This window comes from Pollachius pollachius (assembly GCF_949987615.1).
Source record: "Pollachius pollachius genome assembly, chromosome: 6".
In the NCBI taxonomy this organism is placed as follows: domain Eukaryota; kingdom Metazoa; phylum Chordata; class Actinopteri; order Gadiformes; family Gadidae; genus Pollachius; species Pollachius pollachius.
The window spans coordinates 25684413-25706809 of NC_136939.1; the positions used below are offsets into that span (position 1 = coordinate 25684413).

The 22397-nt window shown below is 46.9% G+C and overlaps 1 protein-coding gene across 1 annotated transcript in view; it reads left to right on the forward strand.

Annotated features, from left to right (window-relative positions):
* Positions 1-22397, forward strand: part of LOC307076870 (transmembrane protein 131-like) — a 55688-nt gene that overhangs the window by 23532 nt on the left and 9759 nt on the right. Inside the window, exons 15-30 of the mRNA XM_079738087.1 lie at positions 583-753; positions 2188-2298; positions 2953-3087; positions 3830-3934; positions 4299-4385; positions 4789-4941; positions 5334-5409; positions 6010-6124; positions 6350-6488; positions 7205-7314; positions 7815-7881; positions 8151-8302; positions 9472-9614; positions 10259-10445; positions 17299-17484; positions 21591-21752. Coding sequence (XP_079594213.1) covers positions 583-753; positions 2188-2298; positions 2953-3087; positions 3830-3934; positions 4299-4385; positions 4789-4941; positions 5334-5409; positions 6010-6124; positions 6350-6488; positions 7205-7314; positions 7815-7881; positions 8151-8302; positions 9472-9614; positions 10259-10445; positions 17299-17484; positions 21591-21752 — 2099 coding nt within the window. The remainder of the gene's footprint in view (positions 1-582; positions 754-2187; positions 2299-2952; positions 3088-3829; positions 3935-4298; positions 4386-4788; positions 4942-5333; positions 5410-6009; positions 6125-6349; positions 6489-7204; positions 7315-7814; positions 7882-8150; positions 8303-9471; positions 9615-10258; positions 10446-17298; positions 17485-21590; positions 21753-22397) is intronic.

Genomic DNA, 22397 nt, shown 5'->3' on the forward strand with positions numbered 1-22397 from the left:
CCACTTTCACAACTACTACCACCACCAGTACACCACCACACTCACACCACCACCACCACCACCACCCACAACACAACCACCAGTAGCAACAGCACCACCACTAACTCCACCACTATCACCATCACCTTGACCACAACCACCACCCTAAACACCACCGCCAACCCCAACACCACCTTAAACACTAACACCACCAACATCTGCACCAGCCCTTGCACATCCACCACCACCATCACACCACCACCACTTTCAGTACTACTACCAGCACCACCACCGTCACTATCTCCTCGACCACAACTACACTACCACCACTACACTACATTACAAGCACCATGAACACCCACAACACCACCACTTCCAAATGCACACACACAGGGATAAAAACACACACACACACACACACACACACAGGGACAGACATTTAGTTTGCTAACGTAAACTCCTAGCAAAGCCACACTGTTAGCGAAGGCGCATTCGTGAATGTCAGCTAACAACGCCCACGGAGAGAGCTAGCTTACCTAGCATTGTTATTTGTCGATAGCATCGTTAGCCTACTCCTGACCCCCCCCACCGCTGTGCCTCCAGGTGCTGAACTTCACGGACCCCGTCCTCATCCCCTCCCAGGGGTCCCTGTACATCTTCTCCTTGGAGTTCCGCCCGCTGCGGCCCTCCACCCACGTGGACAGCAACATCCTGCTGGTCACCAATGCCTCCAAGTTCCACCTGCCCATCAGGGCCTACACCGGCTTCCTGGAGGTAACTGCGGCGACAAAGCCTCAGCATCCGAAGCTCGGAGTCGTGCAAGTGCAACGTTTGTGTGTTGTCCGTGCGCAGCCTCAGCATTCGTAACAACCGACGATCTGAATAGAAAGTGACCAACATTTGTGCGAAGAATGTGTGTGAAGTTTGTGAGACGTTTGTGAGGCGTTTGCGACATCACGCGGTGAAACTAAGGGGATGGTGTTACGCCACGGGGTTTGTGTGTATTTTTGTGTAAGAGCATGGAAACCCCACCCGGGCCCGACTGAACCTGACCCGGCCCGGCGGTACCCGACGGGCCGGGTCTGGTACCGTCAAATATTTAGAAGTGATACTCGTGTTCGGGTCGGCCGGTCACATCTGCGCGATAAGGAGTTGGAATTGGCGTGGGCGTTGCTTTTGTGTAGACGTTTCATAGGCTGTCCTGAAGGACCTCAGAACCTCTTGTGTAATTTTGTGGAATTTATCGTTATCGTGGCATTTTTGTTGGGCCTATTCGAATTTAAATTGGTTATGATTCTGTGTGACAAGCGCGAGCACTCGTGTGCTCGCTGTTCACGCGCGCGCTTGTCGCCCTCATGTGTTGACGTTTCCAAATGCCTTGCAGTTGTTTAAGAAAGGCGTGCTTTCATACACACAAACGTAAACTTGTCATTAGTATGAGAAAAATAGACTTTAACTGTGTCGGGCTCGGGTCGGGCTCGGACATATATATCTTGATGCCTGTTGGGCTCGGGTTGGGCTCGGTTACTTCTCTGGACGTGGGCCGGGCTCGGACAGGAAAAGGCGGCCTGTTCCGCGCTCTGGTGTGTGTGTGTGTTTTTGTGGGTCCCTGTTTGTGTCCCTGTGTGTCTCTTTGTGAGTATGTGTGTTTCCCTTTCTGGAGGTAACCTTGAAGCAAATAAATTAGTGCTTAGTTTGTTCAATGAAAAAAAGTCCCTGCTTTCACTTATTTAATTCATCATTTCTTTTTATATTCATAAACAGGGTGCGATTTGCCGGTGGGGATGGTGGGGATTATCCCCCCCTCTGGTTTACACGTCCTACCCTCTGCTGAATTATTTTTATCCTCGGTGGGGATAAAAATTATCCCCCCCACCCAAAGTATTTTCACCATTACATCGTAATAATTAACAACCAAAATACACAGGGTCCCTCTTCATTTTGAAACATTTTAAAATGTTTCTCAAAATTATCCCCCCCTCTGGTTTTTTCACAAATCGCACCCTGTTCATAAATATATAAATGAATGAGTGCTTAGCCTCTAAAATGGAACAAGTCCTGTTTTCATTCATTGAATTCATTATTGCTTTTCTATTCATAAATGTTTACATTAATACATAAGCTTGTAGTGGGAGTCGACGTGTTTCTAACGGTGTCTCCCCCTCCTCCCTCGGTGTCTCCCCGCCCCCCCCCCCCCCCCCCCCCCAGCCGCTGGCTCTCCCTCCCAGCCTGAACCCCCGGTTCCTGGACTTTGGGGTCCTGAGCGCCACGGACACCAGCAGCATCCTGCTGACTGTCTTCAACAGCAACCCCATAGAGGTGAGTCAGTGAGTCAGTGAGTCAGTGAGTCAGTGAGTCAGTCAGTCAGTCAGTCAGTCAGTCAGTCAGTCAGTCAGTCAGTCAGTCAGTCAGTCAGTCAGTCAGTCTGTCTGTCTGTCTGTCTGTCTGTCTGTCTGTCTGTCTGTCTGTCTGTCTGTCTGTCTGTCTGTCTGTCTGTCTGTCTGTCTGTCTGTCTGTCTGTCTGTCTGTCTGTCTGTCTGTCTGTCTGTCTGTCTGTCTGTCTGTCTGTCTGTCTGTCTGTACTCACTCACTCACTCACTCACTCACTCACTCACTCACTCACTCACTCACTCACTCACTCACTCACTCACTCACTCACTCACTCACTCACTCACTCACTCACTCACTCACTCACTCACTCACTCACTCACTCACTCACTCACTCTGTCTTCACTCACTCACTCACTCACTCACTCACTCACTCACTCAAACTAGTGTGGTCACCATACCAGATTTATGGCTTTGATACCATACCATGTTGTATGTTTATTATTTTAATGTTGAACAAAAAAAAAATGTGGGTGGGGCTTAACAGCGCTGCAGGCCATTCATTGGTCGATTCCAAATTGGGCGGGAAAATCGGTTGGCATAAACGATGCCTTAACTTATGTATCACCTGTCTCTCCCCCCCAGCTGGTGCTGCGGCCGTGGCAGGTGACGGGGGAGAGTGTGGTGGTGGAGCTGCTGAAGACGGAGCGGGGGAACCGCACCAGCCTGCTGAGCCGCTCCCGGGAGCTGCTCAACGCCACCGCCTCCACGCACAAAACGGTACCCGCCCACCCCCCCCACCCCCTCATCCATCGTCCCCATGACAATTCTCTCTGAGTCTGACCTCCTAGGCGTCCTGAGCATTCGCTCTCACTCTCTCGTGCTCGCACTCTCTTGTTCTCGCTCTCTCTCTTTCTTTCTCTTTCTGTGTCCATACCTCCCACCTCTGTCTCACTCATCCCTCTCTGTCCCTCTCTCTTTCTCTCTCTCTTTCCCCCTCCCTCCCTCCCTGACCTCTGACCTCTAGGTGATCCTGGCCTCGGGGTACTATGCCGTGTTCCCTCCCTCCCTCCCTCCCTTCCTCCCTCTCTCTCTTGTTCTCGCTCTCTCTCTTTCTTTCTCTTTCTGTGTCCATACCTCCCACCTCTGTCTCACTCATCCCTCTCCGACCTCTCTGTCTCTCCCTCCCTCCCGTCCTCCCTCTCTGACCTCTGACCTTTTGACCTCCAGGTGATCCTGGCCTCGGGGTACTTTGCCGTGTTCCCTCCCTCTCTGACCTCTCTCTGTGACCTTTGACCCCCAGGTGATCCTGGCCTCGGGGTCCTATGCCGTGTTCCCTCCCTCTCTGACCTCTCTCTGTGACCTTTGACCCCCAGGTGATCCTGGCCTCGGGGTCCTATGCCGTGTTCCCTCCCTCTCTGACCTCTCTCTGTGACCTTTGACCCCCAGGTGATCCTGGCCTCGGGGTCCTATGCCGTGTTCCCTCCCTCTCTGACCTCTCTCTGTGACCTTTGACCCCCAGGTGATCCTGGCCTCGGGGTACTATGCCGTGTTCAGGGTCACCCTGTCCGCCCGGGGACTGGAGGGCCACTACAACGCCGCCATACACATCACCACCGACTATGAGGTACCACCGGCCCACAGCTGAGTGTGTGTGTGTGTGTGTGTGTGTGTGTGTGTGTGTGTCCCGTTTGTGCCAGTTTGTGTCTTCCCACTGCCTGTCTGTCTGCATGTTTGTGTGTCTTTCAGCCTGTTGGTGTGTGTCCTATTAGTGTGAGTATGTCTGTCCCATGTGTGTTGTTCTTGTCTCATCCCACCGTGTGTGTGTGTGTGTGTGTGTCTTCCTCTCTGTCTTTGTGTGTGTCTGTCTACATGTTTGTGTCCTCTTAGTGTGTGTGTGTCTGTAGCACATTTGCGTGTTTTTTATTTTTTCTACATTTGCATTAGATAATGATGCTGAGAGTGTGTCTAACGTTGTGTTCGGTCAACAGATTCTCACCGTACCGGTGAAGGCGGTCATCGCCGTGGGAACCCTCACCAGCCACCCCAAACACATCGTACTACCCCCGTCGTTCCCGGTAGGTGCTGCTAATAAAGCTTTTAGTTTATTTTCTGGACCGCAGAACGCTGCTCAGGGAATCAGACCGCTAGGACGTTTTGTGCAGAATAAATACATTTTTCGTAGTTGTATTGCTTCCAGATTGTGGGTATTTCATGGGTTCAGTAGTGAATTGTGGGTATTCAGTGGTGTATTGTGGGTATTCAGTAGTGCATGTGTGTATATTGTGGGTATTCAGTGGTGTATTGTGGGTATTTAGTTGGTATTCAGTGGTGTATTGTGTGTATTCGGCAGTGTATTGTGGGCATTTTGTGGGTATTCAGCAGTGCATTGTGGGTATCCAGTAGAGGAGAGCCCTGACCTTTGCCCTGACCTATACCCCGACCTCTGCTCTGACCTTTGACCTCTGACCCCTCTTCCAGGGAAAGACAGTCCACCAGAGCTTCAGCATCATCAGCTCCTTCTCCCAGCGGGTGAAGCTACTGCACATCCGCTCGCTGAGCGACGACAAGCGCTTCTTCTACCGCAGGCTGAAGACCAGCCGGGACGAGCTAGAGCCCAAGAGGAAGTCCAAGGTACTGGCACGCCTGAACGCCCTCTGTCTGTCACTCTGTCTGTCTGCCCCTCTGTCTGTCCAAGAGGAAGTCCAAGGTACCGCCAGGCTGTCTGTCCATCTGTCCATCCCTCCTCCCATCTCTCCATCCCTCCTCCCATCTCATCTATCCGTCTCTCTCTCTCTCTCTCTCTCTCTCTCTCTCTCTCTCTCTCTCTCTCTCTCTCTCTCTCTCTCTCTCTCTCTCTCTCCCTCAATCTGTCCCATCACTGTGTCTCTGTGTCCCTCTCCCATCCCTCTCTCCCTCCCTCCATTCTCCCATCACGCCAACCCTCCACGTCTCCCTCCCTCCTGTGTTTCGTAGTTTGAATGTCTTAATATTCAGCGCCCCTTGTGTTTTGTTTTTTTTCTCAGGTGGCAAAGATATATTTTGATGCCAGCCTGCAGTGTGGGGACTACTGCTACGTGGGCCTGCCCTTTATTCTGAAATGTGAGTCCGTCCTGCTCACAAAATATGAAATTGTATTCAAAAATATGTTTGATATTTCATATCTCATTGGAGTCATATACATGTAATAGCTGTGTGTGAATATTGACATTTTGCTTTTATTATCTACAAATCCCTTACAATAATATTTAAAAATATTTATATTTTTTAAAATTAGAAATATAATTTCAACTCGACATTTATATTTGTAAATCATGTCCACACTTTAGTATTTTCTCCACCACTAAGCAGGCAACACATCACTCTTTCACCTTGATTGTGTTGGAGTGGAGAGAAATACTAAAGTATGGACACATGAAAGTATGGACACATGACCGTACATTCATGTATCCATACTTTAGTATTTTCTCTATCAATATGCAGGCAAAACATCACTCATTCCCCATGACTGTGTAACTTAAGTTAAGTGTATTTTCACTTAACTTAACCAGGGTTAGGGTAGAGATACTGCGGGTTTAAGTTCTTAAGATCATCTTGACTAAGCACTAAGGAGCTAATTGAAGTGTGGCCGTATAACAGTGTGGCCACCCTTAAGGGTAGGGTCCAGTGATGGTGAGTGACCCCAGCTGCTGTGTGTTTCAGCGGAGGCCCCGGGGCCCGGGTTGGCCCTGCAGGAGGACATGTGGGACGCAGACGTGGACCTCTACCAGATGTTGAACAAGAGGTGGAAGGCCCTCAAGGAGAGCTCCCAGCACATGTAGGTCTCCTTAACTTAACTAAGGTTCCCTTACAGGTATGGTATGTGTATGTTCAACATCTATGTTTCAATAACTCTCTCTGTCCGTCTGTCTCTCTCTCCCCTCCTCCTCCACCCTCTCCTCCTCCACCCTCTCTCTCTGTCTCTCTGTCTGTATCTCTGTGACCACCTCTCTCTCCTCCCCCCCTCCTCCACCCTCTCCTCCTGCTCCTCCTCCCCCCTCAGAGCGGAGGCGGTGTTCGAGGCCAACGCCGACCTCCAGAAGAACATGCAGACGCGCGTCCTGGCCCAGCTCAAGTGGCCGTCCATCATCAACTCCTCCAGACACGTCATCTTCCCCCTCACCTCCATCAACAGCTCCTCGGTCAGACACACAGACACAGCGGCATACAAGAGACTCACCTATTATGCTTTTTCGACTTTTATGATCTATAAACGTTGTTATAATGATTTATAGGCATGTTTAACCATACTAAATTGTCAAATAATGACGTACATGCATTTAGACGTATTCCCTGCTGACCGTTTGGGGTGGCTGTACAGAGCTCTAAACACTAGGGACGCCAGTCGCAATTCACTTGTTCAAATATCCAGGATTTATCTACGTAGAACAATCCGGATTTTCCATGTATGGTAATGCTGCAACATGCTCTTCCGGAAGGTAACCAATCACAACGGAGTGGGGTTGGCAGGAAGGGGGCGAGAGGGCGGAGAAGGACGAAGCCGAGTGTTGACAGAGAATGCTGAAAGCGCCCAGATGAGAGGAAGAGTTTACAGAAAATCTACATAGTTTTTTGTGCTGTGATTTGTGTCAGATTGCTCTATAGGAGTCATTAATAAGAAATTAAGACCAGATAAGTAGTATAATAGGAGATCTTTAAGAGACATGAAGACGTTAAGACGTTTAGAAATCATGACACTAAGACACTATGACACCATGACGTCAAGGGAGTCTTCAGTGGGCTGACTCTCTCTGTGTCTCTGACTCTATCCCCCCCCTCCCCCTTCACCCTTCTCTCCCCCCCCCTCTCTCTCTCTCTCTCTCCCCCTCCCGCCCCCTCTCTCCCCCTCTCTCTCCAGGAGGTGGAGGTGACTCTGGAGAACCCTGCTGACAGCCGTCTCTACATTCAGATCCTCCCCCTGGCGCTCTACTCCAACCCCGCCGCTGTCACTCACACGCTGGCCCAAACGTAAGCTAAGACCCGCCCCCTTTGTATAGGGACACACCCCCTCTATAGCCAAACCTCTTCACTATCGTCTTTCATTGAAACATAGTGAGAAGGCTCAAACGTTAGCAGGGACACGCCCCCTCTGTGTAGGACCAAACCCCCTTTCTATATGGACACGCCCCCTCTGTGTATGACCAAGCCCCTCACTGTATGACCACGCCCCTTTATATAGGGACACACTCCTCTATATATGGACACGCCCCCTCTGTATAGGACCACTCACCCTTGCCATTGGGAGATACACCCAACTGTAGGGACACGCCCCCTCTGTGTAAGACCACGCCCCTTGCTAAATGGACACGCCTCCAACTGTATAGGGACACACCCCCTCTGCTACCGATATCATATGTGCAATGAGGCTAACGATATGTGACGAACGTGTGAGTAAGCGCTTTGGTTCTTGCCCTTTTTGGGGTTGTGTCCCCGTGGCTGTTCCCACTATTCTTTATTCCCCTTCCCAGTTTTCCCATGGAGCGACTTCCCAACTTTGACGCCAGCACCCTGGAGTTCCAGATCCACAGGAACCAGGTGAGTTCACCTGGGGACACTGCCAATAAAGGGAGCGTGTATGAATTGGGTGAATGTGTGTGTGAATGGGTGAATGTGTGTGTGAATGGGTGAATGTGTGTATGAATAGGTGAGTGTGTGTATGAATAGGTGAGTGTGTGTATGAATGGTGAATGTGTATGAACAGGTGAATGTGTGTGTGAATGGGTGAACATGTTTCTGCTCAACACCCTGAATGTAAACATAAAAGGTGCACCCTCTCTCCCTCCCTCCCCCCCTCCCTCCCCTAGTCGGCAGCCCCCCGGTCCTCCGGGGGTTTCGTGGAAGGCGCTCCCCGGCCCCACGTCTACAACGTTCCCCTGAACCCCGAGGAACACCGGAGGCTCAGGCTGCGCTTCTCCCCGCAGGGCAACCACACGGTGACCTCGCTGCTCATCCTCAGGTAGGGGGTCTGGGTCGGGGCTGGAGGGAGGCTAGGGTCTGCCCCACAGGGTCCTCTTGGGCTCCATATTGTGTAGAATACACACAGATGGATTTGCGGTGCACTCCCCATATACTTATTTCCTGAATAGTCTGCTATGTACTGTAGTGTTGGCCTTTCTTCTGTTTAATATCCGAAACAATACAAGACAAGAACAATATCCGATACCAATCAAAAACGAGATTTTCCAGAAGAGAAAGCGCAACAATTTAGCTGTAATTGTTGACCGCATTTCCACGTCAATTAGAAGCCACTTAACACACTTAAGTGAGTGGAGCCGTGTCCAAAGAATGTCCTCTAAGCAGTCGGCCATGATTACAGCGGGCCATAATCACACACACACTCCATAGACCACACAGCCAGAGCATAGAACAGACCGAGCGTACAACAGACCGAGCATAGAACAGACAGAGCACAGAACAGACAGAGCACAGAACAGACAGAGCACAGAACAGGCAGACAGAGCACAGAACAGGCAGACAGAGCACAGAACAGGCAGACAGCACAGAACAGACAGAGCACAGAACAGGCAGACAGAGCACAGAACAGGCAGACAGAGCACAGAACAGGCAGAGCACAGAACAGACAGAGCGCAGAACAGACAGAGCACAGAACAGGCAGACAGAGCATAGAACAGAGACACACACACAGATACAAGTAAAGACACACACGTACACGCATTCATTCTCCACACACAGAGCGTGTGTCGAAGTGCACACAGGTGTAGCTCGTTAAGTCATGATCCAATTAACTAAATTTGAGCTCCCCCACAGCGGGTCAAACTGCAGATTGTGTTACTTACAGCTTTTGTCGTACGGCCCCACGGTGTGCGTTTCACGAGGGTCATGCTGGGAATATAGCGCTGAATGTGTCGCGTGGTGGTTGTAAGGTGACGCTTTGACAAAAGCCTTCACCTCTGACCTGTGTGTGTCTGTGTGTGTGTGTGTGTCTCTCTCTATCTCTGTGTGTGTCGCTTTATCTAAATGTGTTTGTCTGTGTGTGTGTGTGTGTGTGTGTGTGTTTGTTTCTGTGCGTGTGTGTGTGTGTATGTGCACCTCTCTCTCTGTATCTCTCTATGTGTATGTGTGTCTCTCTCTGTGTGTATGTGTGTGTGTCTCTCCCCCCTCCAGGAACAACCTGACGGTGGTGGAGTTCCTGGTGGTGCAGGGCCAGGGCTGCTACGAGCGGCTGAGGCTCGGGGGGAAGTACCCGGGGCCGGGGGGCTTCCTGCGCTTCAAGATGGTGGAGTCCCACCTCAAGGAGTGCACTGACAGTAGGTCACACCCTGTGTGTGTGTGAGTGTGTGTGGTCGATGGTGTGTGTGTGTTTGTGCTCGTACACGTGTGTGTGTGTACTCCTACTTGTGTGTGTGTGTGTACTCCTACTTGTGTGTATGTGTATGTCCTCGTACGTGTTTGTGTGTTTACTTGTGTGTGTGGGATTACCCGTACATGTATGTGTGTGTTTACTCGTACGTGTGTGTGTGTGTGTGTGTGTGTGTGTGTGTGTGTGTGTGAACCCTAGGGTCATCCGAGACATCTGGTGGTTTAAAAAAGAAAATTGATAAAAATTTGTCATTCCACAGAAGATGTCAATATGACACCACTTTGTGATGAAAACAGTCTTTGCCCCCCTAAGGACACACTTTGTCCCCTTAAAGTAAATAGTTTCCCCTTAAAAGTAACACTTTGTCTCTTGAGTATTACGTCTCCTTAAGCGAACACTATTTTGCACGAAAAGCGCTTTGTCAATAAAGTTGTCTAGCTCATTTCACGCCATCGTTCCTAACCCCCACCATGCCCGTGGTGAATTTGTATTTTATTTGTATAGCCCTTAATCAAAGGTGCAGTCTCAAAGGGCTTAACATGCCTTATATTTACGACATCCTCCCCCTAACCCCTGGTCGACATGTTTCAGAGAACCGGCCGAAGGAGCCCAACTTCACGCTGCGGCGGTCGTTCAAGGTGGAGAACACGGGCCGGCTGCCCATCGTGGTGCGGTCCCTGGAGATCAACGGCAGGCCCTGTGAGGGCTTCGGCTTCAAGGTGCTCCACTGCCAGGAGTTCTCCCTGGAGCCCAACGCCTCCAGGGACATCGTCATCATGTGAGTTGCCCATGCCATTGGCGCGTTTGTTTGGGTCGCGTAGAGCAAGTTCTGGGTTTCTGGAGAGTTCAGGGTTTTCTGGAGAGGTCGGGATTTCTGGAGAGTTTGAGGTTTCTTCGGTCTACCGATATATCGGTATAGTAAGGATGTTCATAGAAATCAGTGGCGGTGGGTCAATAGAGGGCGCTAGGGCGCCGCCCCTCCGTTAAATATAACCTTGAATATATCTGCCAACTATTAATCAACTATTATCAATACGAAATAAATCAACAAAAATACATAGCGTTTATCCTTGTTTCATTGTGTGATATACTTGTCACTGCCAGCAACCATTTAAATGCGTCTGAACGTCAATGATTTGGGCTAGGCTAGTTATTGGTCATTCGGGTTACAGACATATCAAAAGTCATATGTTAAATTAAAGGTAGAAAATAAAAAGAAAGAAGAAAAAATATCAGGTTGGTAAGACAATACATACAGCAACAAAAACATGTTCAGCAGGTAAATCACAACAAAGACTGTCTAGTTGTTGTTGTCCCTAGCCCAAGAGATTATTTTGGATGAGAAAGAGTACCAAGCTTGAACAGTCACTGGTCGTGCCATATTAAGTCGGGCAGTTGTATGTTCAAGATTGACAATGTTGAGCAGGCTATGGATCCAGAATGACTTCATACACATATCTGGAGTAAACCAGTTTTTCAAAGTTGTTTTCTTTGCAGAGGTAAACCCTGCAAATAGCATTTTGAGCTGAATTCGCTTTAGATTTATATCAGAATTATCATTAAGCAGACAAAAAACAGGATTAGGAACATAAAAAATATCAAGTATATCCGCTAACACTGAGTTTACATGCAACCAGAACTTAGAGATGACCGAACAATCCCAAAACATGTGTAAGAATGTTCCGGGTAAAGCAGTGTTACATATATGACAGTTGAGAGTAGTTTGCAATTTCATCTGAAATCTCGTATAGGGTGTGATGTAGGCCCTGTGTATGGTCTTGAAGTGAATTAGTTGGTGAGCTAGGTTCTTAGAAGTCATACTTAAATTGCACCAAATTCTCTCCCAATCCAAGTTTACATTCAAGCCCCCCAGCTCCCTGCTCCATATGGATTCAATTGGTAAAGCCTTGGCCCCGTGCTGAACCAGTGAATTATATATTATGGAGACAGAAGATCTGCCCAGTAATGGTGCAATCCATTTTAGCAAGGGATGTGAGGGGAGAGGAGAATTCCAGGGAACCCCATACGTTTTTAAGGCAGATCTTAGCTGAAAGTAAACAAAATAAGAGGACGCAGTAAGAGAAAAGCGTGTTCTTAAGTCTTGTATGGAGCAAAGACCTTGAGCGTTATATAGGTCACCTAATGTATTCACTCCAAGAGATGACCAAGATGGTTGATGAAATGGCTTTTTACCGGATAATAACTTTGGATTATGCCATAGTGGTGTATTCTGACAGAATTTAGAAGGGGCACCCATCCAACGTTCTGCTTTCTTCCACACCCGTATAGAGTTTGCAATGATGGGCCCAAAATTCTTTTTAATTACTTTGTTTGTTACACTAGAGAATAGGATTTCTTGCAGTTTGTGTGGTAATATTTTAGCGGCTTCGATCAATTTCCATGCGGTGGTAGCCTGTGGGTCAATCCATGTGCTGAGTGCTCTGATCTGAAAAGACCAATAGTAAAGCTCAAAGTTTGGTACTGCTAAACCCCCTAGCAGTTTGGGTCATTGCAGTGTAGTCAAACGAACCCTAGGCCGTCTCCCATCCCAAATAAAACTGGAAATCATGGAGTGAATGTCTTTGAAATAATTTGGAGGGGGGCAGAGTGGTAACATAAAGAAAAGGAAATTGAGACGGGGCAATACGTTCATTTTAACTGTATTAATTCTACCTTGAAGAGATGTCTTTAGATTCCTCCATCTATGAATGTCCGACTTTATTCTGCTTAGCATAGTGTTGAAGTTGTCTCTGCTAATTTTATGTATGTTTCTATAGATTGTAATGCCCAGATATGTAAAAGAGCTTTTGGTCTGAACATAGGTGGGAATAGGAGCTTTTGTTTGAATATTATTTAGATGCATAAGTGCAGATTTAGACCAATTAACTTTATAGCCTGACAGGCTGCTGAAAAGATCAAATTCCTTGATGACTGGGTGAATAGAGGTGTCAAAGCTATCCAAGAACAAAATTATATCATCCGCATAAAGAGATATAACATGGTTATGACGACCAATTTTCATAGGGGAAGCTGTAGATTGCCTAATGGCTTGTGCCAGGGGTTCCAGAGATAGACAAAATAAAAGTGGCGAGAGTGGACACCCCTGTCTTGTTCCACGCTGCAGGGTAAAAGGAGAAGAGATTGTGCCCCCCGTTAGAACACTTGCTAAGGGAGAGTGGTATAGCGCCTTGATCATTGCTATAAAATTATGTCTGAATCCAAAACGTTGCATAACTGCCCACATATAGTTCCACTCTATCCTATCAAAAGCTTTCTCGGCATCAAGTGAAAATACGGCACAAGGATTTGGGTGTGTCTCTGCCACATCTTTAATGTGTAGCAGCCTTCTCATGTTATCAGATGCATAGCGTCCCTTGATAAAGCCTGTTTGGTCGTCATTGACTAGAGACTGAATAACTTTTTCAAGGCGAGGAGCAAGAACTTTGGCATGTATCTTAAGATCACTTGTAAGTAAAGATATTGGTCTAAAACTAGAACACTCCAAGGGATCTTTACCTTTCTTCAAGAGTACGGTGATGAGTGCTGTTTTTTGGTCTCTATGAAAGGTCCCACTCTTGATTGCAAAATTAAATGAATCAAGCATGAGTGTGCCCACCAAATCCCAGAGTTCTAAATAAAGCTTTGGGGGAAGGCCATCCAAGCCAGGCGATTTGCCTTTATTGAGACATTTCAAAGCTCTATGTAGTTCATCCAACTCTAACGCAGCTTCCAGATCGTCTTGGTCTGTTTGTTCAAGGCAGGGAAGATCCAATTTGTCAAGATAATGTTTACAATTTGTGTCGTCATAAGCAATTTCTGATTTATATAGATTTTCATAAAATGTTAAAAATGAATTATTAATGGACTGCGGATTGGTCGTAATTTCGCCATCAGGCTTATTTATTGCTGGGATGTGAGCTTTCGTTTCACATTCCTTAAGCATTAGAGCCAGCAGGTGACTAGGCCTCTCTGATTCAAAGTAGTACTTTTGTCTAGTTCTATGCAGGATAAATTCCGCCTTTGATACAGCCAGTGTCTTGTATTCACCTTTCAAAGATTTCAGCAGTTTAGACTGATCATCTGAGAAGCTATGTTTTTGTAAGTTTTCTAACGATTCTATTTTGCATTCAAGAGTTGTGATCTGGGAAGCTTTTGTTTTAGCTAGAGTTGAGGAGAATGAAATACAGAAACCACGAATAAAGCACTTTGTGGCCTCCCATAAAATTTGTGGAGTGGAGCATTCTTTTGTGTTAATATCCAAAAAATCATTTAATTGAACTTTGAGTGAACTAAGAAAGCCAGAGTTAGTTAGTAAGGATGTGTTTAAACGCCACCTGGGGGCCTTTGTCCTAATGTTGGGCAGATCAACGTTGCATAACAGTGCAGAGTGATCAGATAGCAGAATTGGTAAGATAGCAATGGACGTATGCCCGGCAACCAAGGTTGGGCTAAGAAAAAGATAATCTATCCGGGAAAATGTCTTATGCCTATTAGAGAAAAATGTATAATCCCTAGCAGTGGCATTCCGCATGCGCCAAATATCAACAAGATTTAAGTCTGTGATAAGTGCGTTCAATAGGGTAGATGAAGGATTGGTTATTGCATCCGAATTAGATTTATCAAGAGATGGATTAAGGACTGCATTGAAATCACCCCCCACCACCAAAGAACAGTCATTTTGTTCTAATGTGTTTCCAATGTAAGCAAAAAAGTCTCTATCAGGCTCATTTGGGCAGTATACGGATGCGAAGGCCAATTTGTGATTAAATATGCTAACACGGGCAAAAGCAAGTCTCCCAATCTCATCCTTACCAGTGACATTCACCTCGCAGGACATTTTCCGGTTAAGAAGAATGCAAACTCCCTTGGTCCTATTTAGGGCGCATGATGATACAACTAATCTGTAATGTTTATTTTGAAACCGTGCCACATCGCATTGTTTTAGGTGCGTTTCTTGGATCAGGGCAATGTCCAACCTTTTACGATGAAGATATTCAAGAACACGAGTTCGTTTGATAGCGGAGTTTAGGCCATTCACATTAAGTGATAATACCTTCAATGACTGCGTTGACATATTATATGGCTAAGATCTGTCTTAAAATGTAAACGTGTTAGTATAAGATGGAGCATATGTGTGCGATCGTCCTGCCATTTACTGCGCAGATGCCCCAACGCTGATGTTCTAACAAAGAGTATGAATACGTCTGTAACGGGGAAGGGGTAGGAAAAACTATATACAAAAACCGCACAAGCAAAAAACCGTAGGTCTGTAAAAACACAAACATCGTCTGATACGTGACCGATCCACACCAACGCATGGCTACAGTAGAAGATAAGCCCACACAGTCATAACAAAAAAAAAAAAAAAACATTACCTCTCGAACTGGTGAAGCTAGGCTTATACTGGAAGGAACTATCAGAAGAGCCTAGGTCACCCTATATTCCAAACATTACAAAGTACCTTAATAAGGATGCTGAGACTGTCCATCGCTACCTAACTTGTATATGTTAAGTGATGAAAGATCATTCCTTCATGCCCACCAAATTGCCTTCTCTTGCGTTCGGAGGATCCCCGTGGTTCTTCTCAACGATCGGAGTTGAGACTGCGACATTAGCACCACCGTCGCGCCGTACAGGTGTGAAGGCGGACCTCCGTGGAAGAGAGTTGAGGAACTCCTCGGCGGCTTCGGGGGAGTCGAACATCTTCTTTTCACCCTTGTACTGCAGTTTAATCCGCGCAGGGTAGATGAGGAATGGCTCCAGGTTCATGTCTTTAGCTTTCTTTATGGCAGAACTGAAGCTCTTTCTCCTTGCTGTCGTCGCTGGACTGTAATCTGGGAAGAACAGGAGCGTGCTTGCTGATGTTGCCGAAGTGGCTCTGTTGGAGGTGTACTTCACAGGATAAACTTGACGCGCCCCGTTAAGGATAGCCGATCTGTCTTGCCAACACAGTAATCTGACGATGAGGGTGCGTGGTTTGTTGGAGTTAGCCGCTCCTCCATACACACGATGCGCCCGCTCAATGCCAATGTCTCGGCCCACCAATGAAGGAATCCACTTGGGGAGGTTATCTTTGAGGTAGCCGATTGCATCCGCACCCTCCACTGATTCTGGTAAGCCAACCAGCCTTATGTTATTACTTTGTTGTTGTTCTAGCTGTGCTTTTAACTCAACGGCCGAGCGCCTATCCTCTCGTGCAGCTGCCTGAACAGAGTCCACGCGGTCTTGGGTCTTCTTAGTAGATTTGGCTACACGCTCAAGTTCACTGCTGATCTCCGTCACAGCTTCATTGGTCTTTTGGATTTCGGTTCGTAAATCACTCAGCGCTGGGACCAGGATAGAGTCCACAGATTCTCTGACAGCGGAGGCTACCGCAACTTCTAGACCACGTTGTTGTGCTTCGAGGGCTAGCTTTATCCCGTTAGCTATAGCTTCATCGAGATCTTCCTTGGAAATGGCCGAATCTCTGAATTTCTTCTTTACAGGCGATTGTCCAATCTCCCTTTTCCGTGCATCGTTGTTTGGGGAAGGATTCATAATGAATAATATGTCGAAGTATTCGAGGTATATGATAGGATTACTGAAAGAATAAGACTGTGAGAGCAGAGTCAAAAACTACGCCGGCATCGCTATCGACGGGTCACCCACTCCCCAAATTCAATTTCTTTTATGGGGGTGGGAAACCCCAGACCCCCTGTCTATTACCGTGCCCCACCAACATTTTTGATCACCAGCCGCCACTGATAGAAATAGTAAGGATGTTCATAGAAATCGATAGGTTAACCCATTCCCAGCACAGATAGCTGGTTCATTCTGTCCCGGGCATAACAAGCCTGTCCACCTCATAGTTCAGACCCAGGTGTCACTCATAACACTGATTATAACTCTACCAGCCAGGCCCTGCTATATCAGAGGATCACAGCAGCAGAGTCTTGAAGGGCCAGATAACGAACAGAACCACTTTCTCTCCGTTTTAAAAGTGGCTATTTGTCTTAGAATATTTTTTGTGTGGAGCTCTGTCTGGCCAGCGATGTCCTTGAGGAAGTTGGGCTTTTCGGACACTTGTCCAATGTATTTAATGTCAACAAAGAAATCCCCTGCTTTTTTCTTATTTCTGAAAGGTAAACGGTAAATGGACTGCTTTTATTCAGTGCTTTTCTGACCAGGGGCTACTCAAAACGCTTTACAATATTGCCTGACATTTACCCATTCAGGCACACAGTCACCCGTTCACACACACATTCACCCATCCATACACACATTCACCCATTCACCCACCGACAGCGGAGTCGACCCCTCAGGGCGACAGCCAGCTGATCAGGAGCAGTCAGGGTGAGGCGTCTCGCTCAGGGACACCTCCACACTCCGGTGCTATTTGGAGCCGGGGATCCAAATAGCAACTTCAGGTCGCAAGGCAACCCTCTGTACCTCCTTAGCTACCGCCTAACCTTCACAGAGCATGGGTAGCATCTCTGTCTCTGTGTCTCTCTTTCATCTATATTCAGTATTTTGTTAAAACTCATCCATTGATGTCTCTCCCCCGGCGATAGAACCAGCAACCTTCCGGTTCCACGACGATGCCTCTGTTGATCCATAACCCATCTCTCCGTGTCGCCCCCCCCCCCCATCAGGTTCACACCGGACTTCACAGCGTCGCGGGTGATTCGTGAGCTGAGGCTGAGCACGGCAGGGGGCTCTCACTTTGTGTTCTCGCTCAACGCCTCGCTGCCGTACCACATGCTGGCGTCCTGCTCCTCAGCCCTGCCCCGGCCCAGCTGGGAGCTGGAGCTCTACATCATCATCTCAGTCGTCATGAGGTGACCAGACGCAGATAGACACACAGACAGACAGACACACAGGCACACACAGCCACGGACACACACACAGACAGACAAAGAGACAGACATAGACACACTGAATCAGACACACACTCAGACACACACACACAGTCACACACAGTCAGACACACAGACGCAGGCACAGACGCGCAGACAGACAGACACCAGGCACTGACACAGACATGGACACACGGACACACAGACAGACAGAGAGACACACACAGACACATACACTCAGACACACACAGACAGACGCACAGTCACACAGGCACAGACACACACTCCGAAACACACTCAGACAGACACACAGACACAGAGGCGCAAAGACACATAGACACGCACAGACACACACACAGACACACACAGAGACAGACATCATCATCTCCGTGGTCATGAGGTGACCACACAGACAGAGAGGCGCACAGACTCACACATAGACACACACACAGACACAGAGGCGCATATAGACGCAGAGACACAGGGAAACACAGGCACACACACAGACACACACGCACGCACAAACAGACATGCACACAGAGACAAGCACAGGTGCAGACACAGACACAGAGACACGCACAGGTGCAGACAAAGACACACACACACAGAGACGCACACTGGCACACACACAGACCCACACACACACAGCTTTGCACTTGGTTCTATGTCCTTAAAAAGTGTGTGTGTGTTTCGCAACGGACCCTTTATCAGACACTGACAGCAACTGAACAAGTAAAGGCATTATGGGATCCTATAACAGGGTTTCCGCGTGGTTGTTAAAGTTGTTAAAAGGTAGTAAATTAAATTAGCCCAAATTAAGGCCATTAAAAAGTAATAAACGTCATCTGACAAGGTATTAAATTTCCAACAAGGCTTGAGTTTTTCAATTTTTGTAATTTACGTGCAGGCCTATCTCCTAAAATTACTAAAACTTTCGTGGATTTATTTTTATGTTACGAAAAGGACTTGAGTGATATCAATGATGTCACGTGGTGCGCGCGCTGAAACAAACTGGATATACCCGGCTGGCTTTCTGCCAAACCACTTCGCGAGTTCGCTTCTGTTAGTTCAAAGTCATTTGAAAAACAATAATGGGGAAATGCAAATTTTTGGACCTCTGGCTGGAGGAATCGATATTTAAAGACTTGTACGGTATAAACGTATGGGGGATAATTTGTTTATCAACACGGCGGATACGCGCACAGAATGATCGCAAAAAGAACATTGGTTTGACCGTTTGCCATGGTTATCTCTGTGTTGGTAATTTGCAGTTGCGGTGTTAATTAGCAATGTTGTCAGCTTACAGTTACATTAAACTGTAATCAGAAAACGCGGTTGTATGCTATATAGTCCCTATTGTATCTGTGGTATAAAGGCTAGGACGAATTTCAAATTATAAATATGTACACTTTACGTTGAAATTATAGACCGTCGCGATCCCATTGAAACGAATGGCGCGGTGATTATTCTTCAAAACGAGAGCTGGTAAATTGTGAAAAATGAATTAAACTGTCATGAGACAACGCGGTTATATGCTATATACACTAGAGTATCTGTGGTATAAATGCCGGGATGAATTTCGAATTATAAATATGTACAATCCATAAAGTTAGCTCTCTGGCTCATAGCTCAGTGGACTAGAATACATCCCGTTGCCAAGTGAAAAACTTTATATTTGGATTGTAAAACGCATGAAAATATGAATGAATGATCTAAGTTTCTTTTCCATGGCAAGTGACCATGGTATAAGCGGGATAATGCCCTTTGAGGTGTCATAAACATGTTTGGTCGTAATTCCTTTTTGAGGGAGGTGAACTCAAACAGTATACATTTAATAAGCATGCAATACGAATAAGAAAAAGAATAATTATTAAAGTATTTGAATTGTTTTATTATGTTGGCAAGCAAGAAGAAGAATAAATGGGATAATCAGTCTTATTAAAACGGTTTATGCAACCAACCACACAACAAGACATGATTGCGGCTCTTGTCGCTCTCGTCTCTTTCTGCATATGACATGTGCGTAAAGCGGGGAGTGACGTAGACTGATAATCACTCTATAGAAAGTACACTGGTGTGAATTTGCGCTACGGTATGGATTTTGTCGTGACCGTGAGGCCGGTGTGAGCGGTAGACAGCCGCGTTTACATAGACACTTCTGATCCGATTAGAATTGGAAGAACAGCTCCATCGGAATAAAAAATTATCATATATACGGCTCAATCGGAATACAACTCTCTGATCGGAATAGAATTCCATGCGGAATATAAGAGGTGGGTAGTCCGCTATAATCGACATGTATTCACTTATTCTGATTGGTTTGGGTTGGGTGCGGCTACCTTTTAACTTAGGGAGATGGCGTCAGCAGCTGCAGTATTTCGCAATTGGTCAGTCGGTACTTTTATGCATACCGAACTTGACCGCTGTCAAGAAAAGTGGATTTTTTTGCCTGATTGCCATTCTTACCACTCTGTAAGTAGTCCGGTAACTTATCAACCCCAGCGTGTCCGGTTTCTAAGCGACGTCAACGTCTTTGGGGGACTATTTCTCTGCTGATCAACACTACGAATGGTAATTGTAAAATGACACACCGTGTGAGAATATTGTTTCGTTTAGGCAAGGAGCCGTGTAATAATGTATAGAATGTTGCTGGTCATTATTGAAAGTAATACCCTTCAGGGCGAAGCGAGACGCTTCGCATCGCTTTCCGGTTTGCCCTGTCGGTGCTTATTTACCCGATAATGACCGGCGTTCTCTGCTTCCACATTATCCCTTACATATTTCATATAAGTCCAGACCAACATAACCGTTGTGCGCGAGAGACATACGAACGTAAGCTTACCACTTTTGTAAATGCCATAGGCCTATATACAGTACATACGGATTGTATGATAGGAATAGATCTATTCCGATTAGTAATCTAATCGGATCAGAAGTGTCCCATGTAAACGCGGCTAGTGTTGTGTGTAACGCGTTACTACGCAGTACTTTTTCATGTAAAACCTTTACACTGTAATAACAATATTTAACGAGGTAATTATAACTTAACTTCAACACTGGACACAAAAACTCTCTCTCTGGCACTCTCTGTCTATGTCTACTTTATAACATATTAATTAAAAACTATGGACCAAGTCCCGTTGGGTAATCTTGATTAATCCAACTCCTATGGTCTCTCTCTCTCTCTTGAAGTCGTGCTGGTATTAAAAAATATGGTGAAGTTATTAAAAAGGTATTAAAAGGTAGTAAATTCAACTTAAGAATTTCTGTATAAACCCTGTATAACGTCCTCTTTTTGAGATTTGACTTCCTGTATAGCCCTCCACACGAGCATGCACATTATCTCAAATAAACAAATACTGAATATCGGACAGCAGGCTGGTAGTACGATGAGAGTTTGGATTTTATCTTTGTAAAACACCCAATGTTATGGTTTCTGATTCAGAATGCAAAGAGCGCATTCGCATGCGGACTCACACAAGCATGCGGTCTGTCGAGAGGTCGCTGTCAGACCGGGGATGGGCGATAGCAACACTCACATCCCCCGAGAACAGGATCCAATCCAACACAACCATCTCTTCTGAGCCATTCACAGCCACACTTGTGTCCAGGGCGACAAGGGAAGTCAAGTCTCAAACAGAGGACATACTATTCTCCCATCATGTTAAATTGCCTTTCAGGGCATTTATCAGATGCTTTTATCCTAAGAGACTTACAATAAGTTCATTTGTCAGAAGTAAGAGAAACAACAATATATCTCTGTGGGTACAGTAAGGATGTTCATAGAACCAAGTGCCAAGCACTAACAATCACTAGGTTATCCCACTCCCCGTATACAAATTGCCACCTACAAAACCGATTGCATTGCCAGACACACAGAGCCAGAGACACACTCAAACAGAGACAGACAGACAGACAGAAAATTTGACAATCACAGACTCACAGAATGAGACACTCACACACGCACACACACAAAGAATGAGAAACACTCATACACACAGATTGAGATGCACAGCCAGCCAGGCCAGTATCGGCCAGGCCGATCCCAGCCTGACCTTTGACCCCTGACCTGTGACCCCCTACCCCAGCTCCATGTTCCTGCTGGTGGTGGTGACGGCTTACCTGGAGGCCCTGGGCATCTGGGAGGGCTTCAAGAAGAGGCTCTGCTACGAGGCGGCCATGGTTCCCCTGGAGACCGGGAAGCCGTTCGACCTGAGGGAGATCGTCAGGCTGCAGAACGCCGCCTCTCAGTAAGGAGGGAGGGAGGGAGGGAGGAGAGGGAGGGGAGGGAGCCCTTTGACCTTAGGGAGATCGTCAGGCTGCAGAACGCCGCCTCTCAGAAAGGAGGGAGGGAGGGAGGGAGGGGAGGGAGCCCTTTGACCTTAGGGAGATCGTCAGGCTGCAGAATGCCGGCTCAAAGTAAGGGGGGAGGGAGGGAGGGGGGAGAGGAGAGGGAGCTATGCTGCAGAACGCCGCCTCACAGTAAGGGGGGACTCACACCAGGGGGGAGAGAGAGAGGGGAGGGGAGACTCACACCGACACACGCACACCGGGAGGATGGGGGGGGGGGGGGGAGGAGGGGAGGGAGGGTTAATTTAAGAGGCCTTCAATCAAGAGTTCTCCAATTAAGAGTCCTCAAATTAAGAGTTATCCAATTAAGAGATATTCAATTAAGAGGCATTCAATTAAGAGTTATTCAATTAATAGGCCTTCAATTAAGAGTTATTCAATTAAGAGGCGTTCAATTAAGAGTTATCAAATTAAGAGTTATTCAATTAAGAGGCCTTCAATTAACAGTTATTCAATTAAGAGGCCTTCAATTAAGAGTTATTCAATTAAGAGGCCTCCAATTAAGAGTTATCCAATTAAGAGGCCTTAAATTAAGAGTTATTCAA